At 40.1% G+C, this 20558-nt stretch overlaps 2 protein-coding genes across 6 annotated transcripts; both read right to left on the bottom strand.

The window, feature by feature from the left end:
- Window positions 1–285: 285 nt before the first annotated feature.
- Window positions 286–8450, bottom strand: gal3st1a (galactose-3-O-sulfotransferase 1a). Of its 5 annotated transcripts, none has more exons than XM_054774924.1 (4): window positions 8306–8450; window positions 8157–8209; window positions 3130–3280; window positions 286–2293 (listed from the first exon to the last, which is right to left on the bottom strand). In XM_054774924.1, exons 2-4 carry the CDS (start codon window positions 8185–8187, stop codon window positions 1174–1176), a joined length of 1302 nt encoding a protein of 433 aa, XP_054630899.1. In that variant the 5' UTR covers window positions 8188–8209; window positions 8306–8450; the 3' UTR covers window positions 286–1173. The 5 variants fall into 5 exon arrangements, with proteins under 5 accessions (XP_054630899.1, XP_054630901.1, XP_054630903.1 ...); XM_054774926.1 differs by having other exon boundaries at window positions 8138–8209; window positions 8306–8424; XM_054774928.1 differs by lacking the exon at window positions 8157–8209.
- A 2662-nt stretch (window positions 8451–11112) lies between these two features.
- Window positions 11113–19307, bottom strand: pes (pescadillo). The gene is made up of 15 exons (XM_054773440.1): window positions 19152–19307; window positions 18898–18977; window positions 18635–18788; window positions 17978–18087; window positions 15878–16049; window positions 15693–15782; window positions 15335–15451; window positions 13503–13580; window positions 13331–13420; window positions 12903–13033; window positions 12661–12786; window positions 12180–12364; window positions 11943–12088; window positions 11693–11860; window positions 11113–11428 (listed from the first exon to the last, which is right to left on the bottom strand). Exons 1-15 carry the CDS (start codon window positions 19173–19175, stop codon window positions 11354–11356), a joined length of 1746 nt encoding a protein of 581 aa, XP_054629415.1. The 5' UTR covers window positions 19176–19307; the 3' UTR covers window positions 11113–11353.
- Window positions 19308–20558: the final 1251 nt, after the last annotated feature.

Here is a 20558-nt window from a genome sequence, read left to right on the forward strand (position 1 = left end):
AAAGTGCAGTTTTTCTTTAAATTGGTTGTTGTCTCTGATTATACTACTATATTGGATAATACAAATGTAAAGATGACTGTGTTATTTCATGTCTAGAGGGCTCTAATAATGTAAAAAAAACATATTTAGAAGATCTTAAACAGGTTTTCTATGCCGTAACTACGAAAAAATTCCGTCAATAAAGAAGGAATCCTATTCTGCAGAAATTCAAGTAACCGCAATAAACGTGGGATAACTTAAAAAAACAAAAACATTTAATTTCTATTCATAAACAATCTTTATTTATTAAGACTGTATTTATACAACTTGTTCAGCCCATCAAAAATTAGGAGAGAGGACTAGCAATAAAATCAGTCAATGGCAAGAAAATGTCCAAATTTCACATTGAGCACAAATGTGGGAACTTCTTACAAAGCAATATAAGATATACAGTATAACTATAATAAGCGAAACAATGATTAAAATTATCATTAATGATCATCAATCATTAATGTAATGCATCATGAACATAAAGTATATTTATCACGAAACATAATTGTTAAAAGCAATGCAATGCACATACTGTATACATACATACGTTTGGTTATTGTGTCAAATAGTCCTGACACTTAAAAGGCATAAATAAAATACTCACATAGGCCATACTTGCCCATATCGTGTATAGAGGTTTTTTTTGTAGAATTTACACATTTTTGGCATTGCTTTGTAACACAAATTCACAGTAAAATGAACAATAGAAGACAAGTGAAAAGTGTCACCCTCTACCCTTCTGGAAACATGGCTGTTTTTGCAACAATTTGCATTACTGCGATATTTTTTTTCATCTCCAGATATGCTCTCATCAACATTGTGGTATCATTATATTTTGGAGATAATTTGTTTTTACTCCATTCTTAGATGTTATTGCTTCCTCCAGAATGATATGGATATTTACTATTTAAATTACAGACTGACAAACAGTGCCAGAACTTACTTAAATAGTTCAGTAAACGTAGATTGTGACATGTTTCTTTGAAGCACCCATCAGAATCCTAACAGTGCATATTGTGAATGTAAAGCAAGTAAAACCATCCTTAAACAATGGCCACATGATTAAGATGTGACAGAACTGTAAATTCCTTGACTCCATGCTGTCCATGCCAATGTGCCCTCACTTGTTCACATGCGTTATCATCACCAGTTGATGATGTATCTGATGTGGCCCCACAGCTTGGTGATCCACAGGCTGACGCCGAACTCGGTCAAGTACTGAAGCTCCGGCATCAACATCTTACGGCACAGCTTCATGTGGGCCTCATCAATGTCCTTCTTCAGGTTGTACCCCATGATGGATTTCTCTCCGATGGGCTGCCACGGCTGCATGTCTGTTTGCTGGATGCTGCTGGCATCAACAGCGTGACCCTCTTCAATGCAAGTGGCCGCCATCTCTGCGTTCCTCCGTCTGAGCTTCGCCACATCCTCCGCCATGCGCTGCCGTCCATACACATCCACTTTCTTCCAGAAGGTCTTGTTGAAGTGCTGGTACAATTTCCAGTCAAGAGCATTCCACTCGAGGGCCCTAGCCCTCAGGTAGGGTGTCAGTTTGGATACAGTTGACCCCTTGCGGGTGTTGAGCTTGAAGAAGAGGAGGTCCTCCATCTCCCAACAGAGAGCATCTTTGAGAAGGATGAGAGATTCCTCAAAGTATTCCTTCAACATGACCAGATGGAAACGCTTAGTGATGGATTTGATTCCCTCATCTACCCTCGGATCATCCAGCTCCAGCATGTTGTCCTGTCCAAAGTCAAAGAACAGCAGGTTCTTGAGGTAGAACGCGTTAAAGCCCTCTGGGTCAAAGTAGTGGCGCGGGTCATGGAGGAACTCAGCCAGTTTGTCATCTCCTGGTATCCTCCAAGTGAAAGGCACCAGACGACTGAAGTAGTGGAAGGAGGACTCAAAAAGCTCCACAGGATCTCTGAGAATGGTGATATAGGAGGTATCGAGAGGGAGCAGCTTGGCCACTTCGTCTGCATTGAAGCGCATGTGATTACAGATGATGTTGAAGCACATTCCAGGTTTGTAGTCTTTAACGTGAGAGCGCTGGAAAAAGGCAGGATAGAAAAAGTCGTTCCTGCTGTCAGGGAAGGCAAACCTGAGTCGATGTTTTTCTCCAAAGCGGAAAAGGATGTTGAGGAAGGTACTGCTCGCTGACTTATGGGTCTTCATGAACATGATGTCCACTTGGGGGGTGCACATCCTTCCTGTGCTGGCTGGCTGGGATGGGCGGTGAGCGCAGGAGTAAGGCACTGGAACTCTGCAGGAATCAGACACAGTCAAATCTTTGTCACACCCTTATTTTGTTAACACAATTAAACAGGATATAGCCCTAAGCGCTCTTATTTTGAATGCTGGAAGTGTGTTGTGTGTGTCGAGAAGGTCCTTTGATTGTTGCTAACAGATGTACTGTGCAACTAAATAAACTAGCCGTAGCCATAGCTGCCGTCCTTTATTTGCACCCAACTCCCACATCATGAAATGATGTGGTTTCTCATATTTGTCGTGTTCCCAAAATATTTTAATCTTGTATGCGAAAGCTTGCGTATTGTCTGGCTCTTGTCCAGCTCCTTTTTACCTTCAACTACGTGAAAGCCAAAGTGCTTCCAGACGCTCGTTTTAAATCCAGCGGGTCGGAGTTTACACTCAGCATTTCAGGTAGCGTCTTACACTTAGGTGCACCACCATAAACTGGCCGGGCGGCACTTCCGCTTTCCGTTTTTTTGTTCCGTCAGCATCGATTATTGACATTTATGAATCAATTAATAATCGTCAATGTCCACATTGCGATGCATCTAAGAATCGATCATTTCCTCCATCCCTGGTTGCAAATGTTGCACTGAACCGACCACTCTTTTTTTAATGAATTTCAGCTAACATTTTAGCTGCTTCTTCTTAGCTGGTCCCTGCCGGTCGGCAAAGTGAGCATCGAAATGAAGAATCGAAATAAAAACATTTGAACGATCCTGGGTGAATTGGAATGTTAGTCCCGGTTCCCATCGATGCTCAAGACCCTATGTCCAACCCTAAATACAACTACATCTATTCCATGTGTATGCATGAAAATGGGTTATGCACAAGTGTGTTGCACCATACTCAGGCATATTCAGGGGGACCTGTGGCATGGACAGACAGTAAAGCAGCATCATGCAGCTGGTCACCAGGACACCAAGAACCAGACTTTTGCACATGGACTTCCAGTTCCTTCTCTGCTTGCCTGCCATGGTCCAGCACATACAAGGGTTACCTAAAAACACACTGTAATTCAGTATGCATTACAAGGGCATGCATATTTGGTTGTTTTTTTTATTTTGAAAGAATGAAAAAAAGGACAGGGTTTGTCCTTGTTGTCCGTTGTTTCTGGTTTGCTGAAAATAAACCTGAGACTAAGAGGTTTAACACATTTCTATTTAACTAAATCACTGTAGGCTGCACAGTGGAAGTGTGATTACCACGTGTGCCCCACAACCAGGTGGTTTGTCAGTTCAAATCTGGCTCAGACCGCGCTGTGTGGAATTTGCATATTGTTGACAATTGGACACTTGGTCCATAGGTGAATATGTGAGTGGTAGTTTGTCTATGTAGTCTGTTATTGACTAGTGACCAGTCCAGGGTGTGCCCGCCTCACAAGTAAAGTCAGCTGGGATAAGTTCCAGCTCAGCCACAACCCGGAATAGGATAAGCGGTCAAAAATGAATGAATGAAGGGGATAAAATGAATATACATGTATGATTGTATCCACTGGGAGTAGTATTGTGTTGATAAGTTTGGGTGGGACTACGTAGATACCTCACACTTCCAGAAGGACAAAAACAGATTTTTAATCAGAATCAAAGTTTAAGTTGCAGACGTTTTTGACCCCTATGTCTTTTAGAGCATTTTAAAATGAGCCTCCTTTCTTAACTTCCTCATAAATATTTCAAAAAAAATTGTGTGGAGCATAATGCATTCATCGAGTCACATGATGTACAGTATCGGGCAGCTCGATGTGACTATTCATGTGTTTCTCAGATGTCCCATAAAATAAATAATGCATCCTTGAGGAAAATGATATCACACTGTTGTAATGGGAAACACCTGGTGACACAGTGCTTCAGTTTGAGTTGTGTTATTTTCCAAGCAAGAATGAATGAAGAATGTTTTTAGGGGACACTGCTCTGTAGTCATCTGTCATCTAACATTTTTCCATCTGAATTTTCCTTGGAATGAACAACAACAGCAAACACTGCACTACAATCAGTTTAAAATTCATTGAAATATAATTTAATGATTGTTGTTTATACAGATGAGAGACCTTGCTGTTTATTGGGGAGTAAATAAACCATGTAAAATATACAGGAATACAGACTTTCGGCACTACAGTACAGGTATGTTGATGTCTGAGCTAAAACTGTTCTCGAACACGTTAGACAAAGATAGTTTACAACAGCGGCTGCTCGGTGGCCAAGTGGTTAGCATGTTGGCCACACAGTCAGGAGATCTGGAAATCTGGGTACTCCAGTTTCCTCCCACATTCCAAAAACATGAAGTTAATTGGCAACTCTAAATTGTCCATAGGTATGAATATGAGTGTGAAAGGTTGTTTGTCTCTACAGTATGTGCCCTGCGATTGGGTGGTGACCAGTCCAGGGTGTAGCCTGCCTCTCGCCCAAAGTCAGCTGGGATAGGCTCCTATTGAGGACAAGCGGCAAAGAAAGTGAATGAATTAATGAGTTTATATCAGCATTGTCTGGTTATTAGGGGTGTCACGAGACACCCAACTCACGAAATGAGACGATGCATGAGACTGGGTCAGCGAGAAAGAGATGGAACAAGAGTTTAACATTAATCTTAAGGAAAGTACAATGACAAAAATATGACTGGCCAAATGAACTTTTTTATTTAACCGCATCACAAAACAATGAAGGTGTGCTTTTAAATGTTTCTTGTCCCACAAAGTGACGCTAAACAATATTATTGTCATATTTTTTTTGACCAAATAAACCACTAATGTTATGATAATATATAATAATAAATAATTATAATATAAATGAAATCTTTCCTTTAGTATGTCATCTTTCACTCTGTACAGTTGTGGAATTGCCGTTTGTGACATGTACTCACAGGGAATTTGTACTGTCCAACATTTGCAGCATTTCTTAAAATGCTGGCTTTTAAACTGTATTAAAGAGCAGTATTTCATTTTCCGTTTGTATTTACTGTGCTGACCAAATGTCTCATTGAATGTTGACTGTCGGGACAAAGGTTCTGCATCTCGATGTGTAGTTTTTTTCCCAAGATGGGAAAACTGGGTCAGGTGAATATGTTTGAGGTGGGCAAGTTTGCTGTGTTGCATTTTATGTTGCTACCACTTTCGAACTGGCTCGTTTGTGTTGATGGGCTCACCTTGCTCATTATTAATATTCCCAAATGGGGGCTGTGACATTTGGCTTTGCAAGCATCTTTTTCCCTCACGTTACCTTGCATTGCTCCTCACAAAGCTCCGCTCTTTTGCTGTGTGTATGCTAGCGGCCCTTAGAGTCCCTTGATAGAGAGAGTTACGACATGGCGAGTCGAAAAAATACGGTCACGTGACTGGTGGAACCATCTTGAGGCCAAATTCGCGTTTGCGTTCGCCTTTATACAACAGAATACAACAGTATTCTTGGCTGTATTGTTGTTTATTCATCAAAAATGACTGTTGTGGCCTAGTGTCTTTCTTATGGCGGAGTCATGAACGTCGACCTTAACTGAGGCAATTGAGGCCTGCAGTTCTTTGAATGTTGTTGTGGGGTCTTTTGTGGCCTCTTGGATGAGTCATCCCTGCGCTCTTTGGGTAATTTTGGTTGGCCGGCCACTCCTGGAAAGTTTCACCACTGTTCCGTGTTTTCGCCATTTGTGGATAATGGCTCTCACTGTGGTTCGCTGCAGTCTCAAAGCTTTAGAAATGCCTTCATAACCTTTTCCAGACTGATAGATTTTTTTTCTCCCTTAATAATAAAATTTTTAATTTAAAAACTGCATTTATGTTCAGTTGTGTTGTCATTGGCTAATATTTTTATTTGTTTGAACATGCAAAAAAATAATAAATCAGGAAGGGGGCAATCACTTTTTCACACCACTCTAGGTATGTCACATAGTTATAGAACAAGTCAGTTCTGCATAATATTTGTATCAGAGATTTAGAAGACATGCGTTGTTAGCATCATGGTTACAATGAGAATTGTCACACTCTGTGACGAATGCAAGTACAGTCATGTGATGCTTATTTTTAACAATATATTCTCAAAGAAGCCAGATTCGACAGAACACAGTTTGCTGTTGAATATATATGAAGCATCTAGGTGCTGAGTCAATGCACAGAGTGACCTCTCTTCCTGCCTGTTTGGAGGCGAGAGACAAGGAAAACAAGCATGCATGCACATGGCAATATATAAAGACCGCAAAAATGATCGAGTTTATTTTCATTTATCGTGTTAATTTATTTATTATCGCAAGACAGTTTTTTTTTAAACTAGAGATCTTATCTTGCAAGATCTCATGACACAAGATGTCGTGACACCCCTACTGGTTATGTAAAATATGTCTGTGATACCATCAGTGGAGCAGTAAACCAAAGGTTGCACGTGCCTTCCCTTCAGTCACTTAATGCTGCAGTCAAACACATTCTTTTATGCTGCCAAAGAGAAGCTATCAGCTGCAGTCAGTTATGATCTCTCAGGAGAAGTTAATAGGGCTTAGCCTTGGCAAGTTAAAAGACGTTTTAGAACCTTTGATTTGGTATATATATATATATATATAAAGTATATATATATTTGAGACTGTGCAGTATACTGTGTATAATTTTGACCATGCTTATTTTTTAATTCTCAAATAAGCCAAATTTGATACATCCCACTTGGCCTCCTGGTTCTTGAACCTAAGGAGGTCACACCAGTCTTGTACAGTTTTCATGCTTTTCTACAGGAACCGAGACAACAAGGCATCTTGCGTCCTGTGAAGAACTGCAGTGGCTTTCTTCTGGCTTGCCCTCGTAGAAGTGCATTGGGACTGATGTGTGCACGCTCTTCCTGACTTGATATCCTTGCATCAGTGGATCTTATTTTAGAGTTAGTCACTCTAAGGAGAAGAAATCCAATTTCTTCTCAACTCAAAACTCCTCTTCCTTGAAGATTGGCGAGGGCTTGTTTTCCTACTTGGACTCGGACTTTGGTTGCTCCAATCCCGAGAAGCGAGATTGTGCTGTTGGTTCTCCAAGATCTTTTTGATTTCTGTTGGAATGACTCTGTTATATTTCTGGTGTCTTCTTCAAGGTTGACTGAGTGGCTGTGCATCTCAAGATGCAGTTGTTTTCCTCAGAAGAGAAAACTGGTCAGGATTTACGTTTTAGGTTGTGTTGCCTTTTTGGCTGTGGACAAGCTTTTGAAGAGATTCAGCTGACTCGTACTGGATCGTCTGTTGATGGGCTCACCTTGCTCCTTTGGTTTGAAGCTGAACTATTGCCACACCAAGGCTGTGGTATTTGACTTTGCAGTCATCTTTATTTCTTCCTAATTTCTACTATGTTACCTTGCCTGGCCAAGCTGTCCTTCCTGGTCCGTTTCTGGATTGATAGGCTGCAGGACTTCTCGGACTATTCTTCATGTGTGCCCATGTCAGCAGCGCTTTGAGACGTTAATTGGTGCATGCTGTTGTCTGAAAGAGTGGCGATGTCGTCCATGTAGCTCCGAAGCGCTGGTAGCCCCTGTCCTTATGGGACCCTTGTATGGATTTTAATTCATTCAGATTGCGTAGGTGTAAGTCAGAAACAGAAAAGTTGTGGTTGAAGGAAAGGCAATATTTGTGGGCCCATTTGACTAAAACGTGTTCAAAGCTTATAAGTAGTGTTTTTATGCTAAATTGTCAAGACAGAGGCCTTTATGTAGTCTGTATGATGCGCTTTGTATGACTCCTCCATTTAAAACTATTCAGTTGTTCCAAGAGTAAGTAACTGGTATGCATTTTAAATACCTGCATTAAATATCACACTTTCAACTAAGCATATTTACCTAATGCACATAGATGACGTGTCAGTGTAAATTGAAGACTTTTAAAAAATTAACTCAAAGAAAAGGTGAATTCTTACATTCATGCATTAGGCCAACCTGGAAAGAGGTGCCACTTGTCCGGTTGCATAGCCTTTCCCTTTGTATTCCATCTGTCGAAAACGAGTTGCTCTAGCTCCGCAGAAGTTCTTACATCTGATCTTAAAACACACCGATACAAGAAACAGCATAGTCCCATGCACACTCACCTTATCACATGTCCACAGCTAAGATATCTCCCTCATCTTCTCCAGTTTCACACTGCCTCTGCAGGCACACATAATGCCTCAGCCCGCCTCCCGCGCTTAACTTTCTGATCCAAAAGCTATCTTGCTGAATGAGGCACTGCAGGGAGGTTCTTGTCCCTGTGACATCAGGGATTCTGTCAGGGGATGAGCACTTGTCAGAGAGAGACACACACACACACACACAAGGGAAAAGGGTTAGGTGGGGGGGCGGACAAAGTGAGGGAGAGGAGGCTTGCATGGTCCCTGTTCTCTGTCTCCATACAGAGAGCCATTGATTGCACACACTGCAAGCTGATAGGAGGGGTGGAATCAGCATAAATAGAACAAATGCAGCAAACCAAAGAACAAAGACAGTAATTGTACCACTTGATCAAGACTTATGAGCGAGCTCTTTGAAATCTTTTCCATACATGCGGCCTGTACATGGGGCAGTTTGTCAATCTGCCTTGCCATTGATAGAGTTGGCTTGAAGATGCCTTTTGTATCCACAATAACCACAACATACATCGGTACAACTGCACTGCAATCTGACATCTAAAATTCAACCCTTGTTAACGTAGTTTGCAATTGTTAAGAAATGCAACAGTATTATAATCAGAGTAATATTCCAGCCCTCTCAAAAAGCCCAATTAGAAACACCTGTCAGCAGTGACATGCAGTCTGGGGAGGCATGATGAAAAATACAAAAACAAATAACATAATATTAATATTTGTCCACTGAACTGTATTATAAATGTACAGTATTTGCTGTATGATTCCAACTTCTTAACATTTTCTAAGTAAAAATCGCTAAATTTGCAGATTTCCTGATGAAATGTTGGGGCAGCCCTCCCCTCACTGCAAGACATTTATAAATCTAGAGTCCTACGCAGAACACACAACCTCATCAAGGACAGCACACATCCACAACACTCATTATTCACACTCCTACCGTCAGGCAGACGCTACAGGAGTTTGAAGTCCAGGACCACAAGGCTGGCAAACAGCTTTTACCCACAGGCCATCAGGCTCCTCAACGAAGCACTCGCACACGCCGCACGCAACACACGCACACACTCATAGCACTTTATTTATTTATTTATTTGTATTATTTACTTGTATTAATGTCTCTTCTGTTGTTGTTGCTTAATTTATTGGTATATATGTTTATGTTTCTTATGTTCTTATTCTTTCATTTGTTTTCTTTCTTTTCTTGGGAGAATGAACAGAATAAGATTTTCATTGCATGGTATAACTGCTGTTGTACCATGCACATGACAATAAAACTCTCTTGAATCTTGAATCTCTTGAATCTTGAAATACAGCCGGTACACAGGTAAAAAAAAGACAAGAAGTATGATGTCAAAGTTGTAAGTCATGTCTTATTACCTTCACCAAGCACAGTGCAAAGCAGAAGTGCAGTGTGGACGTTGTTTTTGCCGGCGTTTATTTCTTTGTTTCCAAAATAACTTGAAAAGTTCTGAATGAATTTGGTTGATATTTTCAGGAATGATCGAAAATGGGATATGGAAGAACTGAATAAATTTTGGGGTGATCCGGATTGCCGTCTGGATTGTGGAATTTTTTTAGGGATTCTTCAACATTGCGAGGACCATTTCAGTATTTGTGCATATAACGCCACAAAAAATGGTCAGAGCACTTTTTTGAAGGGGACCAATCTTCATCTCCATGTCTTACGGCTTAAGTCTTTGTTCTGCAAGTTCTCTATTTCATCTCCAAGTGTTTCTCTCTTCTTTTCTCCTCGAAAACTATTTACACATCACTCAAATCTTTGCTATGATCACTGTAAACATCCTCTGTCTCATACACCGCTATGTTGGTGTAGCTGAGTGATAGTACTCCAATCGCATCACTTCCGGAAAAGAGACTGAACAGCGCGAGCTAGCTAGTCACAGGTGGCGCCATGAACTATAAATTTTATTTTTGTGAATTTATTGTTTGCTTTCAAAAACTCAACAATGTGGAACATAATTACAAACAATACATAACATATTTAAGCAAAGTTGATAAATCATGTCAGGGACCATTTTAAGTCATAGTACACATCAATTTATATTTGTTGTTCTAGTCTGATGTGTAGTGAGTAAACATTCTGGACCAGAGACACGCTGTGTCTCTGCTGCTCATCTCACACGCTGGCTGGACACTGTTGCTTTTGTTGAACGCCCTTTTCAGCACTCAGAGTGCCAGGCTGAGCCTCGAACTGGGTGGGCATGCGTGGAATGCAGATTAGGGTGAGAAGGGTGGGCTCCAAACTGAATGGGGATATTGAAATAAAGCCCACCAGGACCACAACAGCATCTCAAGAGGGCAGTGGGCCTTACAACACTCAGTCGCCATGAACATCCTCTGCAAAAGTGTCAGCCAATCAGGCATGCTGTATCAACACAGCAGTACACCGACCACCGCGCCAGACATGGGCCACACATTCAACCTCAGTTTCTCTTTTGTTGGGTACTATATAATGGAAAGTTTATGTTACCTTTAGTAACCCACAGGTCTGTCATTTTTGACGGGTTGAAGTTCATCATGTTTGTGTATGTACAGTATTCTTAATGGCACCTCCCAGCTAATTATACAGAGAAAATGTTTCCTGTTCTGCTCTTATCTGTGATACTCAACTGCAGATGCTTTTACAAGAATAAATGCAAAGATGTGAATCTTAAAGTGTTTAAGCTCACCATTGATAGGTTTTCCCACAAATACCATACACATCTGCTGTAACCCCCTTTTACTATGAGTGAAGACTCAAGCAGGAGCTTAACAGCTAGTGTCTACAATTTCATTTAATAATTGTTGCATGATCGTAAGAAACATGTATTTCGCTGTAACATTCTAATAAAAAGTTACAGATGGAGGCGAACAAAAAACAACAAAAAAGCAGGCAGTCACTTGTACACCAATAATTACACAATCATCATATATTACCTTGTTATGGGATTTTAATTACACAGTTATTGATGTTACCACAAAACAGTTACGTGACAGTCTTATCACAAATATCACAATTCATTTTCTGGCCTTTTTCTTCTTCGCCTTTTCAGCGTCATCATGCGCTTTCCTCTTCTCAGCGAGCTTGTTAGCCTGTGAGAGAGGAACAAAAAAAACCCCAAAACAATAAGCACAACCCAACTTGGGTCCAAGAGTGCATCCAGAGGTCAGTGAAATCATCACATGAACTGCACACTCTTTACGGGCACCTATGCTATAGTGTTTAACATTCCTAGCCCCGATAAGAGGGCAGATACTGGATATAATGAATTCTATGTCAAAAATGTGAAACTCTTATCAGTACAAACAGACTTGCCCATTGAAATCCATATTGAATCAATAACAGAATGGACAAACCTCTCTGACTTTTCTCTTCTTTCCAAACATGATCTTGTCATAGAGGTACTTCTCCTTTTTCTTCATCATCATGATGGCCAGACGTTTCTCCTCAGCTTTCTCCTCCTGCTCCAGTCTAGCACGGTTCTCTACCTTCAGCTTTCCTGGTGTCACTTTGACCTGTAGAGACTAAAAGAAAAATTTGTAAATTAAATGTTTCACTTTAGCAGCAGATAAGGGATGGTAAGAAGATGGCTCATGTGACACTAACTTTGCCCTGGGATCTTTGCTCCTCTAACTTCTTAAGATTCTTCTCTTCCACCTCGTCCTCGCCATCTTCCTCCTCAGCATCATCATCATCTTCTTCTGCCTCCTCTTCTTCCTCCTCCTCTTCACTCTCCTCCTCATTCTCTTGGGCTGAGATGAGAGAAGTTGCATCATTTTGATTAGTTTCAAAAAGGTGAGTAAAAGCTTTATAGACTTGGCAAAGCCACAGTACAACTCCTACAGGGTTTCTCTCCTCTTTGCAAGGCCATCATCTTTAGTTTCTCTGGAGGCACATAATCTCCATCCTTTTCCTCTACGAAGGGAGACAGGTGGGGTGGAAGAGTGACTCCGATGAAGTAGTCCTCCACAGGAAGAAGTATTTTGGCATTGACGCAGTCGTACACCCACTGAGGCTGAATGTAGTACCTGAAACAAATGACGAAAACTGAAACAACTATTGAAACAACTTTTACAACCTGTGACAAAGTGATGAACATGTCCTTTCACCTATGCACACACAGTACTGGTTGGTATGCACATGCAAAGGTATGTGATCCAACACTGAGCCTGATAATAGAGACGGAGGTCTGTGGTTGCAGGGGAGCAGAAAGGGAGCACAGCGGGAGATACTGTCTACAAAGCAGCACTTACGGGGACTCGGAATCTCGTCTCAAAGAATAGATTTCAGTAAGGGTAAAAGACAGGACATCATCTTCCTTTACCTGTTAATATACACTTTGTCAATGCTGGGTCTGTCGACAATGTGGTGTGTGATGGTCTCATCAGTCACATCGTATGGGCTCCCAATGCAGACAGACCTGTCCCATGACACCTCACCGCCAAAACACCTTGAAATGTTGATAGCAGTTGAGGAAAACAACAGTTAATTAAAAATTTGTATTAGGTTGTTGTCATGAAAACATACCCTAAGTTTACATTCGCTGTGGCTGAGTGCCTTACTCACCTGATGACAAAGGCCAGTGACTCTCTGGGAACCTCTCTGTTGAGGAAAAACTTCAAGCCCTCAAAAATCTTTTTATGGGCCTCCTGTTGCTTCTGTTGCTTTTCTCTTTCTTCCATTTTTTCCAAGTCCTCCTGAGGGGAAGCATTTTTAATAACATACTGTATTTTAAAAGAAATGTTGAAGTCAGGTCACACACACAGCATGTTTTCCTTTGATAAGGAAATCTCAACATGGAAGCTCGATATTTAGCTGTTATCAACCATGAAAGTTAACTGGAACTCAGAGTAAAAGCACTTCATCCATGGCAACCAAAGAACTGGATTCCCCATTTTCACACCTCTAAAAGCTATGTTGTATATGACCTCACAGACCAATTACTTTATTCTATTAATATCTGATGGTAGTCATGTGAGTTCTTTCGTTTGCACCTCATCAACAGGAAAGTGGTCCAGTTGAGCCTCTTCTTCATCTACAGCAGAAGCCGCCCGAGCTAGACTGGCACTCAAGGCAGAAAGTTTCTGCATACAGAATATTTAACTATTAAACAAGATTTGCAAGCCCATCAGGTAACCAAGTAATATGGTTCGACAAGATTTTCACCTCTAAGTAGCTTTCTGAGTTCAACGCATAGTCTTCCTCATCCTCACACTTTAGCTCTTGATCTGTTTGACTGCCAAGCTGCAAAACAGAAAAACAAATTTAACATTAGCACAATAGCACAAAACACCATGATGAGAAAACTTTGACATAATGGCAGACTGGTTTTCCGTAGGTATGTCACAAGATCTTCCAGGATTAAAGGCAATGTGCATGTGTGTCTCTTTTTGTCTCTCACCTCCAAACAGGCAGGAAGAGGGTTCACTATGTGCATATTATACACAGTAAGAGTGTAGCCTCTGAGGACCAACGCAAGGTAATGTAGTACACTGCAAAAACAGCCATACTTGAAAGAAGCACAAATGATATTAAATTGAGACAACTTTTGTTATTCCAAGCAAAAAATTCTGCCAATGGGGTAAGCAAAATTTGCTTGGCTAGAATTGTTATGACTAAAATATTTTTCTTGTGACTTTTAAGAATATAATGAGTCCTAAAATAAGCAAGTTGTTCTTAATCACATAGGTAGATTTAAGTAAAATGTTGTTATTACAAGCTAAGAAGTAGCTCGGTGGTCTAGTGGTTAGCACGTTGGCCAATACAGGAACAGCCTGGAGATCGGGAAGACCTGGGTTCGATTCTCCCCTGGGCATTTCTGTGTGGAGTTTGCACGTTCTCCCCGTGTGCGCGTGGGTTTTCTCCGGGTACTCCGGCTTCCTCCCACATTCCAAAAACATGCATGTTAGGTTAATTGGCGACTCTAAATTGCCCATAGGTATGTGAGTGTGAATGGTTGTTTGTCTATATGTGCCCTGTGATTGGCTGGCGACCAGTCCAGGGTGTACCCCGCCTGTCGCCCGAAGTCGGCTGGGATGGGCTCCAGCATGCCCCCGCGACCCTAATGAGGATGAAGCGGTATAGAAAATGGATGGATGGATTATTCTTCAACAACAAATTAAGAATATTTGTCTTAAATTAAGAATAAAACTAAACTTTATAAATTTAAGAAGTGACTCACATACAGAAAATAAATGTACAAATTTGCTGATTTCGGACCAATGTGAAGAAATGTCAGAGCGTACCAAGACTTTACATTAAATCCCATCAAAATCTGTGTAAATGTGTACAATTATTCAAGTTGATTCAAGAACATATGGGTGCAAGAACAGCTGGGTTCAAATCCCCGTCAGAATACATCTGTGTGGAACTTGCACACCCTGTGTACTGGCTTCCTTCAATATGCATGATAGGCTAATTGAAGACTCTAGAAATTGTTGGAAAATAGAGTAACACTCCTACATCTAGAATACAAAAAATATTTCTTATTACTTAAATCTAGGCTCAAAAAAGCAAATATCTCAATTTACAAATCTTATAAGAGCATTTGGCTTACTTATTACCATGTAATAAGAACATTTGTCTAAAATCTAGTGATGTGATCAAGAACAACTCGTTTATTTTAGGACTATTATATATTACTATATAATATTACTATAATACTCAAGAAAAATGTTCTAGTTATTAGAATTCTAGCCAATCAAACTGTGCTTACCCCATTGGCAGAATTTTTTGCTTGAAATAAGAAAAGTTGTCTCATTTTAATATACTTTGGGCTTCTTTCAAATATGGTTGTTTTTGCAATGTAGAAGTTGATGGGGATGTCATTCAACTTCATGTCAAAAAATCCAAACTATCCCTTTAATGTTAAATGTGGTTTTGTTCTTGTGAGTTGGGTGTCTCGTGACACACCTACCTTTCAACATCAAAATGTGAGATGAGATTTTACAGCCTTTTTTTCATTTTTTGTCTAAATACAACATTTATCTGATGTATACCTTTGGTGGGTAAACCAGATTGAGGGAATGGTAGAGTCTGAAGTTGATGAACCCCAAGAGAGTTGTGTAGAACTCGGTGAAAGTTGCCATGACCCTGTAGTCAACATCTGTAGGATGCTGTAAGTGCAAAACAGTTCATCCAAGTTGCTCCATCACATTATTTCTTCATTTAACAAGACAATTCAAAGTCAGGACACTTGATTCACAGCACATTATTATTACCGTTGAGGCATTCCAAGTTCTATAGCTCAAGAGAGACTTTGTGCATAATTATATGTAGGCAGTGGTTGGATTTAAATGCTGACAAAGCTGACTGCTCACTAATTGCTAAATCACTACATGCTGTCTTTGTACTTACATCATGGGAGAATTGATAGGGCACCAGCCATGTAATGAGCTGACCCATCACCTCAGCCTGGTAATATACTCCCTTGATAGAGATGAAAACCTGTAGAAAACATTATTAAAAGATGAATGATTACATGCGAATGCAATTCCTTCATAAAAATTGACAAGACTTTTATTGGTTAACAAAGCCGGTACCTTTCTGAGGGCACGAGACGCGATCAGGTAGTTCATCCACTCCACAGTGAGGCGTCGACACAGCTGTATAGTTTGTACGTGACATTTTCCTGTTCGAGCAAATGTAGAGAAGAGGAAGCACATACATAGTGCATCTTCAATATCACGCAGAGCATCAATGAAGGTGGGGTACCTGCAATGCAAAAGCAATATATAATTTTAGATATGATAATTAGAGCTGTCAAAAATAAGGCATTAACAGCGGTAACTGATTTATTCAATTAACTCATTGACTGCCAGCCGTTTTCAGGGCAGAGAGCTCCATACCATACCAGAGTTTTTGGGCATTTTTGCTGAACTTTCAAGACCCACAGAATATTGAGTTTTGGGATTACATAAACATTCAAACTATCTCAAGAAACTCAAACACTGTACTAGTTTCAGCAAAAACAGCTGATTTTGTTTGGGAAATTTAAATTTTGCTGGATGTTGGGATGAATCCCTGCTCCTGACCGATCCAGACGGCAGCCACTCATAGAAGAATCAGGGTCGGGTTCTGAGTCACCCGAATCTGAACTGCTTCCGGTGTCAGGCTCCGGTGTCCCGCCACATGGCTCAGCAAAGCTAACCACTAGCTTGTTGCTTCGGCTGCCATTGTCAACTGCATTTGTGTCTATGTCACCTATACATCACCCATGTCACCTCTATCTTTTGCGACCGTATCACTACTAAAAGGCATTTCTGCATGTGTTTCGCCATTTTCCTCTCTCAACCCACAATCTGTCTTCTTCATAGACAATCTGTCGCTGCCAGTTGAAGGAAAAGAGAACTGTTGCCCCTTACTCAGACAAAAATACATTGCCTATAAGTCAGACATTTACACACAAGATGAATAAGACTTTGATCTGTAGTCAATAGACTTCTTTGGCAGTCAACATTACTTTTTGAAAAGACGTCTTTGGCAGTGAAAGAGTTAATTACATAATTTTTTTTTTAGTTTAATTCATGCATGCGCACCAGAGCAAGCACGACTCTCTTATGACGACAGACACGGAAGCACAGTGGAGCATCCCCACAGTGTCTGACGCTCGAGCATCAGACCTGAACACATCAACAGTAGTACAATTCCCTAGCCCTACTGATAATTACATATATATTATAAATACCAACTAAGTTACCTTTAGCACATTGAATCTTGTGGTATTAATAAAGCTGTGGACAAAGGATACTCCGACCACACATCCAATACCACATCTCGCAATACTACAGTATCCTATGAGGCACATTCATTTGGCAAAATCCAATATTGGCCCTCCGCTACCAGCAGTCGATTCCAAACTCCGCCCCAGCACATCTATCCAGCAGCAAGAGGATAGAACCATGTGATCACAACAAGTGTTTACTAGCGTGCTAACAAAGTAGCAGGGAGCAGGAGTGATGTCAGCCGTGTGGCAGTAAAAAGACGTTGCAGCTATAGTGGCACAAGAACTGGGGAAGTTTAATACGACTAACCTCATCGCACAACTGAAGCGGCATCACACGGGAAACTCCCATGGGACGGCAAAGTCATTAGCTATAGAGAGTCAGCCCATGTCGTTGGTGAGTACTGTTGGGTTTAAACGCTTCTTTGAGCACCTCATACCTCGCTATATTATGCAAAGCCGCCACTACATTGTGCATAAAACTATACACCACATGCATAAAGAAGTAAACTGGTTAATTTTTCTCAGACCTACTGTTGCACAGTATTCTTTTTCAGTAATATCATTTGATCAAGCCTTTTCCACACTACAAAATAAGTCGTAAATGCATGTATGAGTCATGCTTTTTTCAACACTCCCCACAAAATAAATAATAGTATGTATGATTTGTGTTGATATCGGCTCAATATCGGTTGTAATATTGGTATCGTATTGGGAGGTGAAAAAAATGTATCGGGACACCCCTAAATGTTTATTTCATTCATCAATTATAATTATATTGCATTGTTTTCTTCATGTAAAACTAAAATTACTCTATTGAATCAATTTTTTGTTAATCTTTTTGGTGTCTAATGGATTTACATTATTTCATATGGGAAAAATTGCAACCAAGATTGTCACTGTCTTATCTTTGCCTTACCTTTCTTTGACAATGTGATCCAGTTTGTAGGTTGGCTTGTTGTCCTTTAGCCTTTCCACTGCAGAATATTCTGTCTTTCCATAAGCTTTCTTAAGTTTGCGAACAAATACCTTTCCAATTGAAAAAAAACAAAACATTTATATATTACATAAATCTGCATCAATAAAACAAGGAATTTAAAAATGTCACAAAAATGTACCTTATGTCATTGCAAAGCGTTTGACAATATAGTCAGAAAGTCAGAGAAATATAAATAAAAAACAAAACATGTTTATGCTAGTCAAAAAGAATCTGTATCTATTCTGTATGCTTTGCTGTTTTTGAGGATATACAGTTAAAATGCTAGCCAAAGATCCTCTGTATGACAGGACAGCTCTGCTCTTTGAGGACCTAATGTAAAGAATGCTAGTCAAAGATGACAGAAGCGGTTTACTGTTGTTAAGACACGAGTGCAAAAATCTTAGTCGCTCCCAAGTTTTGAATTGAACTTGCTGGCCAGTCTGATGTCATTGAAGGTCGGATTTGGCTTGCCAGCTGCCAGTACTAACACCCTAATGTATACCAATATAAAAAAAGAGAGGACAACAGATTTTCACCAAGTGTATTACCATTAAGGAATGATTTAAAATAATATAAATGATTTAAAAAAATAATTACCTTATATTCTCTGAATTTCCCAACAATGGGCTCATGCAGAAGAAAGCGAATGTCTTTAAGCAGGTAGAAGGTTCTTGGGGCTGTGGAGCCCTTGTTCACTTTCTTCTTGTGTTTGGGTTCATGAGGGTAAATGCCTTTAAGAATGCATAGTCGTCTGAAAAACACAACATATTCGTTAAAACCAAAAGCTGTGTGAGGACCAATGTTACAGGTGGGTGTTAACAAACATGACCTAAAAATCGAACTGTAATACATTAATTTACCTGAAATCTGGGAGGCTCAGTTGCAATTTCTTGCGTGCTTTGTTTCTGGTGATGTAGTTTGTGGCAGAGCCCCTCTCATACTGCAAAATAAGCACAGTCACTTGTTAACATGACATGCCTCAACAACTCCATAGCTACGCCGTATGAATACAGCGACAAAACATTTTATCATTTGATAACTGTTAGCTCCACGAGCTAGCTACCACGGCGCTAACACTATAGTGTCTTGCCAAGCCGCCCAAGGCGACACTTACCTTCTTTTTTTGTAGTCCTCCCATTTAAAAACAATGTGTGACAACACAAAACGATTTGTAATCGTTTATTAATTGAAAAAAATACAGCCCAAGAAGGTGGACGCAATGGAAGACTACCACACGTAGTCCGGACACGTGCAATTTGGCATGCGCAGAGGAAAAGTAGAAATCAGGACCCCGGGTTGCCCGTCTATCTGCCTGTATAAAAATGAAAACCAATTGAAACAAAGCTATATAATTCTGTTTATTAAACATTTTTGCTTATTCATTCAACCTTTATTTATTCAGGGAAGGCCAGTTGAGAACATGCTCTCTTTTCCAATGATGCACTGATGCAAACAAATGAATAACAATATAAATGTAAAATGTGAACATAAAGCATTTAAAACAGCTAAACAATTAAATAACAATTTTAAAGGTACATGTGCATTCAGAATGCATAAGGTCCATAATACAATACTTAAAATAAATACAAGGAATCAAGTCATTCATGTGGGTTTGTCATAAAAGCTTAATCCATTGAAAAGTTGCAAAATACTCAAATGCAACTTTTCCAACATCAGTCGCAACATGTGGGATATTAAGAACTAAGGGATTCTGAGCATGTGTGGAGTGAGTGAATAACCTAAAACTTAGTAAATGTGTTAGGCAGGTAATTTATGAAGAAGGGGCGGTACGGTGGCCTATTGGTTAGCATGTTGGCCACACAGTCAGGAGATCCAGAAGATCTGGGTTTGAATCTCTGTTGGGCAACGTGTTGGGCAATGTACTCCGGTTTCCTCCCACATTTCAAAAACATGCATGTTAGGTTAATTGACCCTACATTGTCCATAGCTATGAATGTGAGTGTGAATGATTGTTTGTCTACGTGTGCCCTGCCCATTGGCTGGTGACCAGTTCAGAGTCAGCATACCCGCGACCCTTAGTGAGACTAAGCGGCATAGAAGATGGATGGACCTTATAAACAAAGAGGAAGCAATGTTGCTCTCTTCTCAGGGCTAATGAGTTCCATTCTGGTATAATTGACATCAGTGGGTCATAAAGTCATCACCAGCAATAAATGTAATTGGAGGATGATAGACTGAATCAAGTGGCATATAAATGACATCTCCATAGTCTAAAACAGGTAACTACATAGATTGTATTCTCTGCTTCCTGCAGTAGTGAAGAAGGCAAGATTTATTTCTATAAAAGGCTGCTAACAAGGGTTTCAGTTTGTTTAAAAGTTTCTGTTATATGTGTTTATAACCGTAGATGCTGACCCTATAATAAAATCATATCACATCATCAAATGCTCACCCTATAACAAAATCATATCACATCATCAAATGAGCTTACTTAACTCTTGCAATAATGAATACTAAGTCCTCATGTAATAAGACAGTATGACAATGAACAGATTTGTAA

This window comes from Dunckerocampus dactyliophorus, chromosome 4, assembly GCF_027744805.1.
Source record: "Dunckerocampus dactyliophorus isolate RoL2022-P2 chromosome 4, RoL_Ddac_1.1, whole genome shotgun sequence".
Classification (NCBI taxonomy): domain Eukaryota; kingdom Metazoa; phylum Chordata; class Actinopteri; order Syngnathiformes; family Syngnathidae; genus Dunckerocampus; species Dunckerocampus dactyliophorus.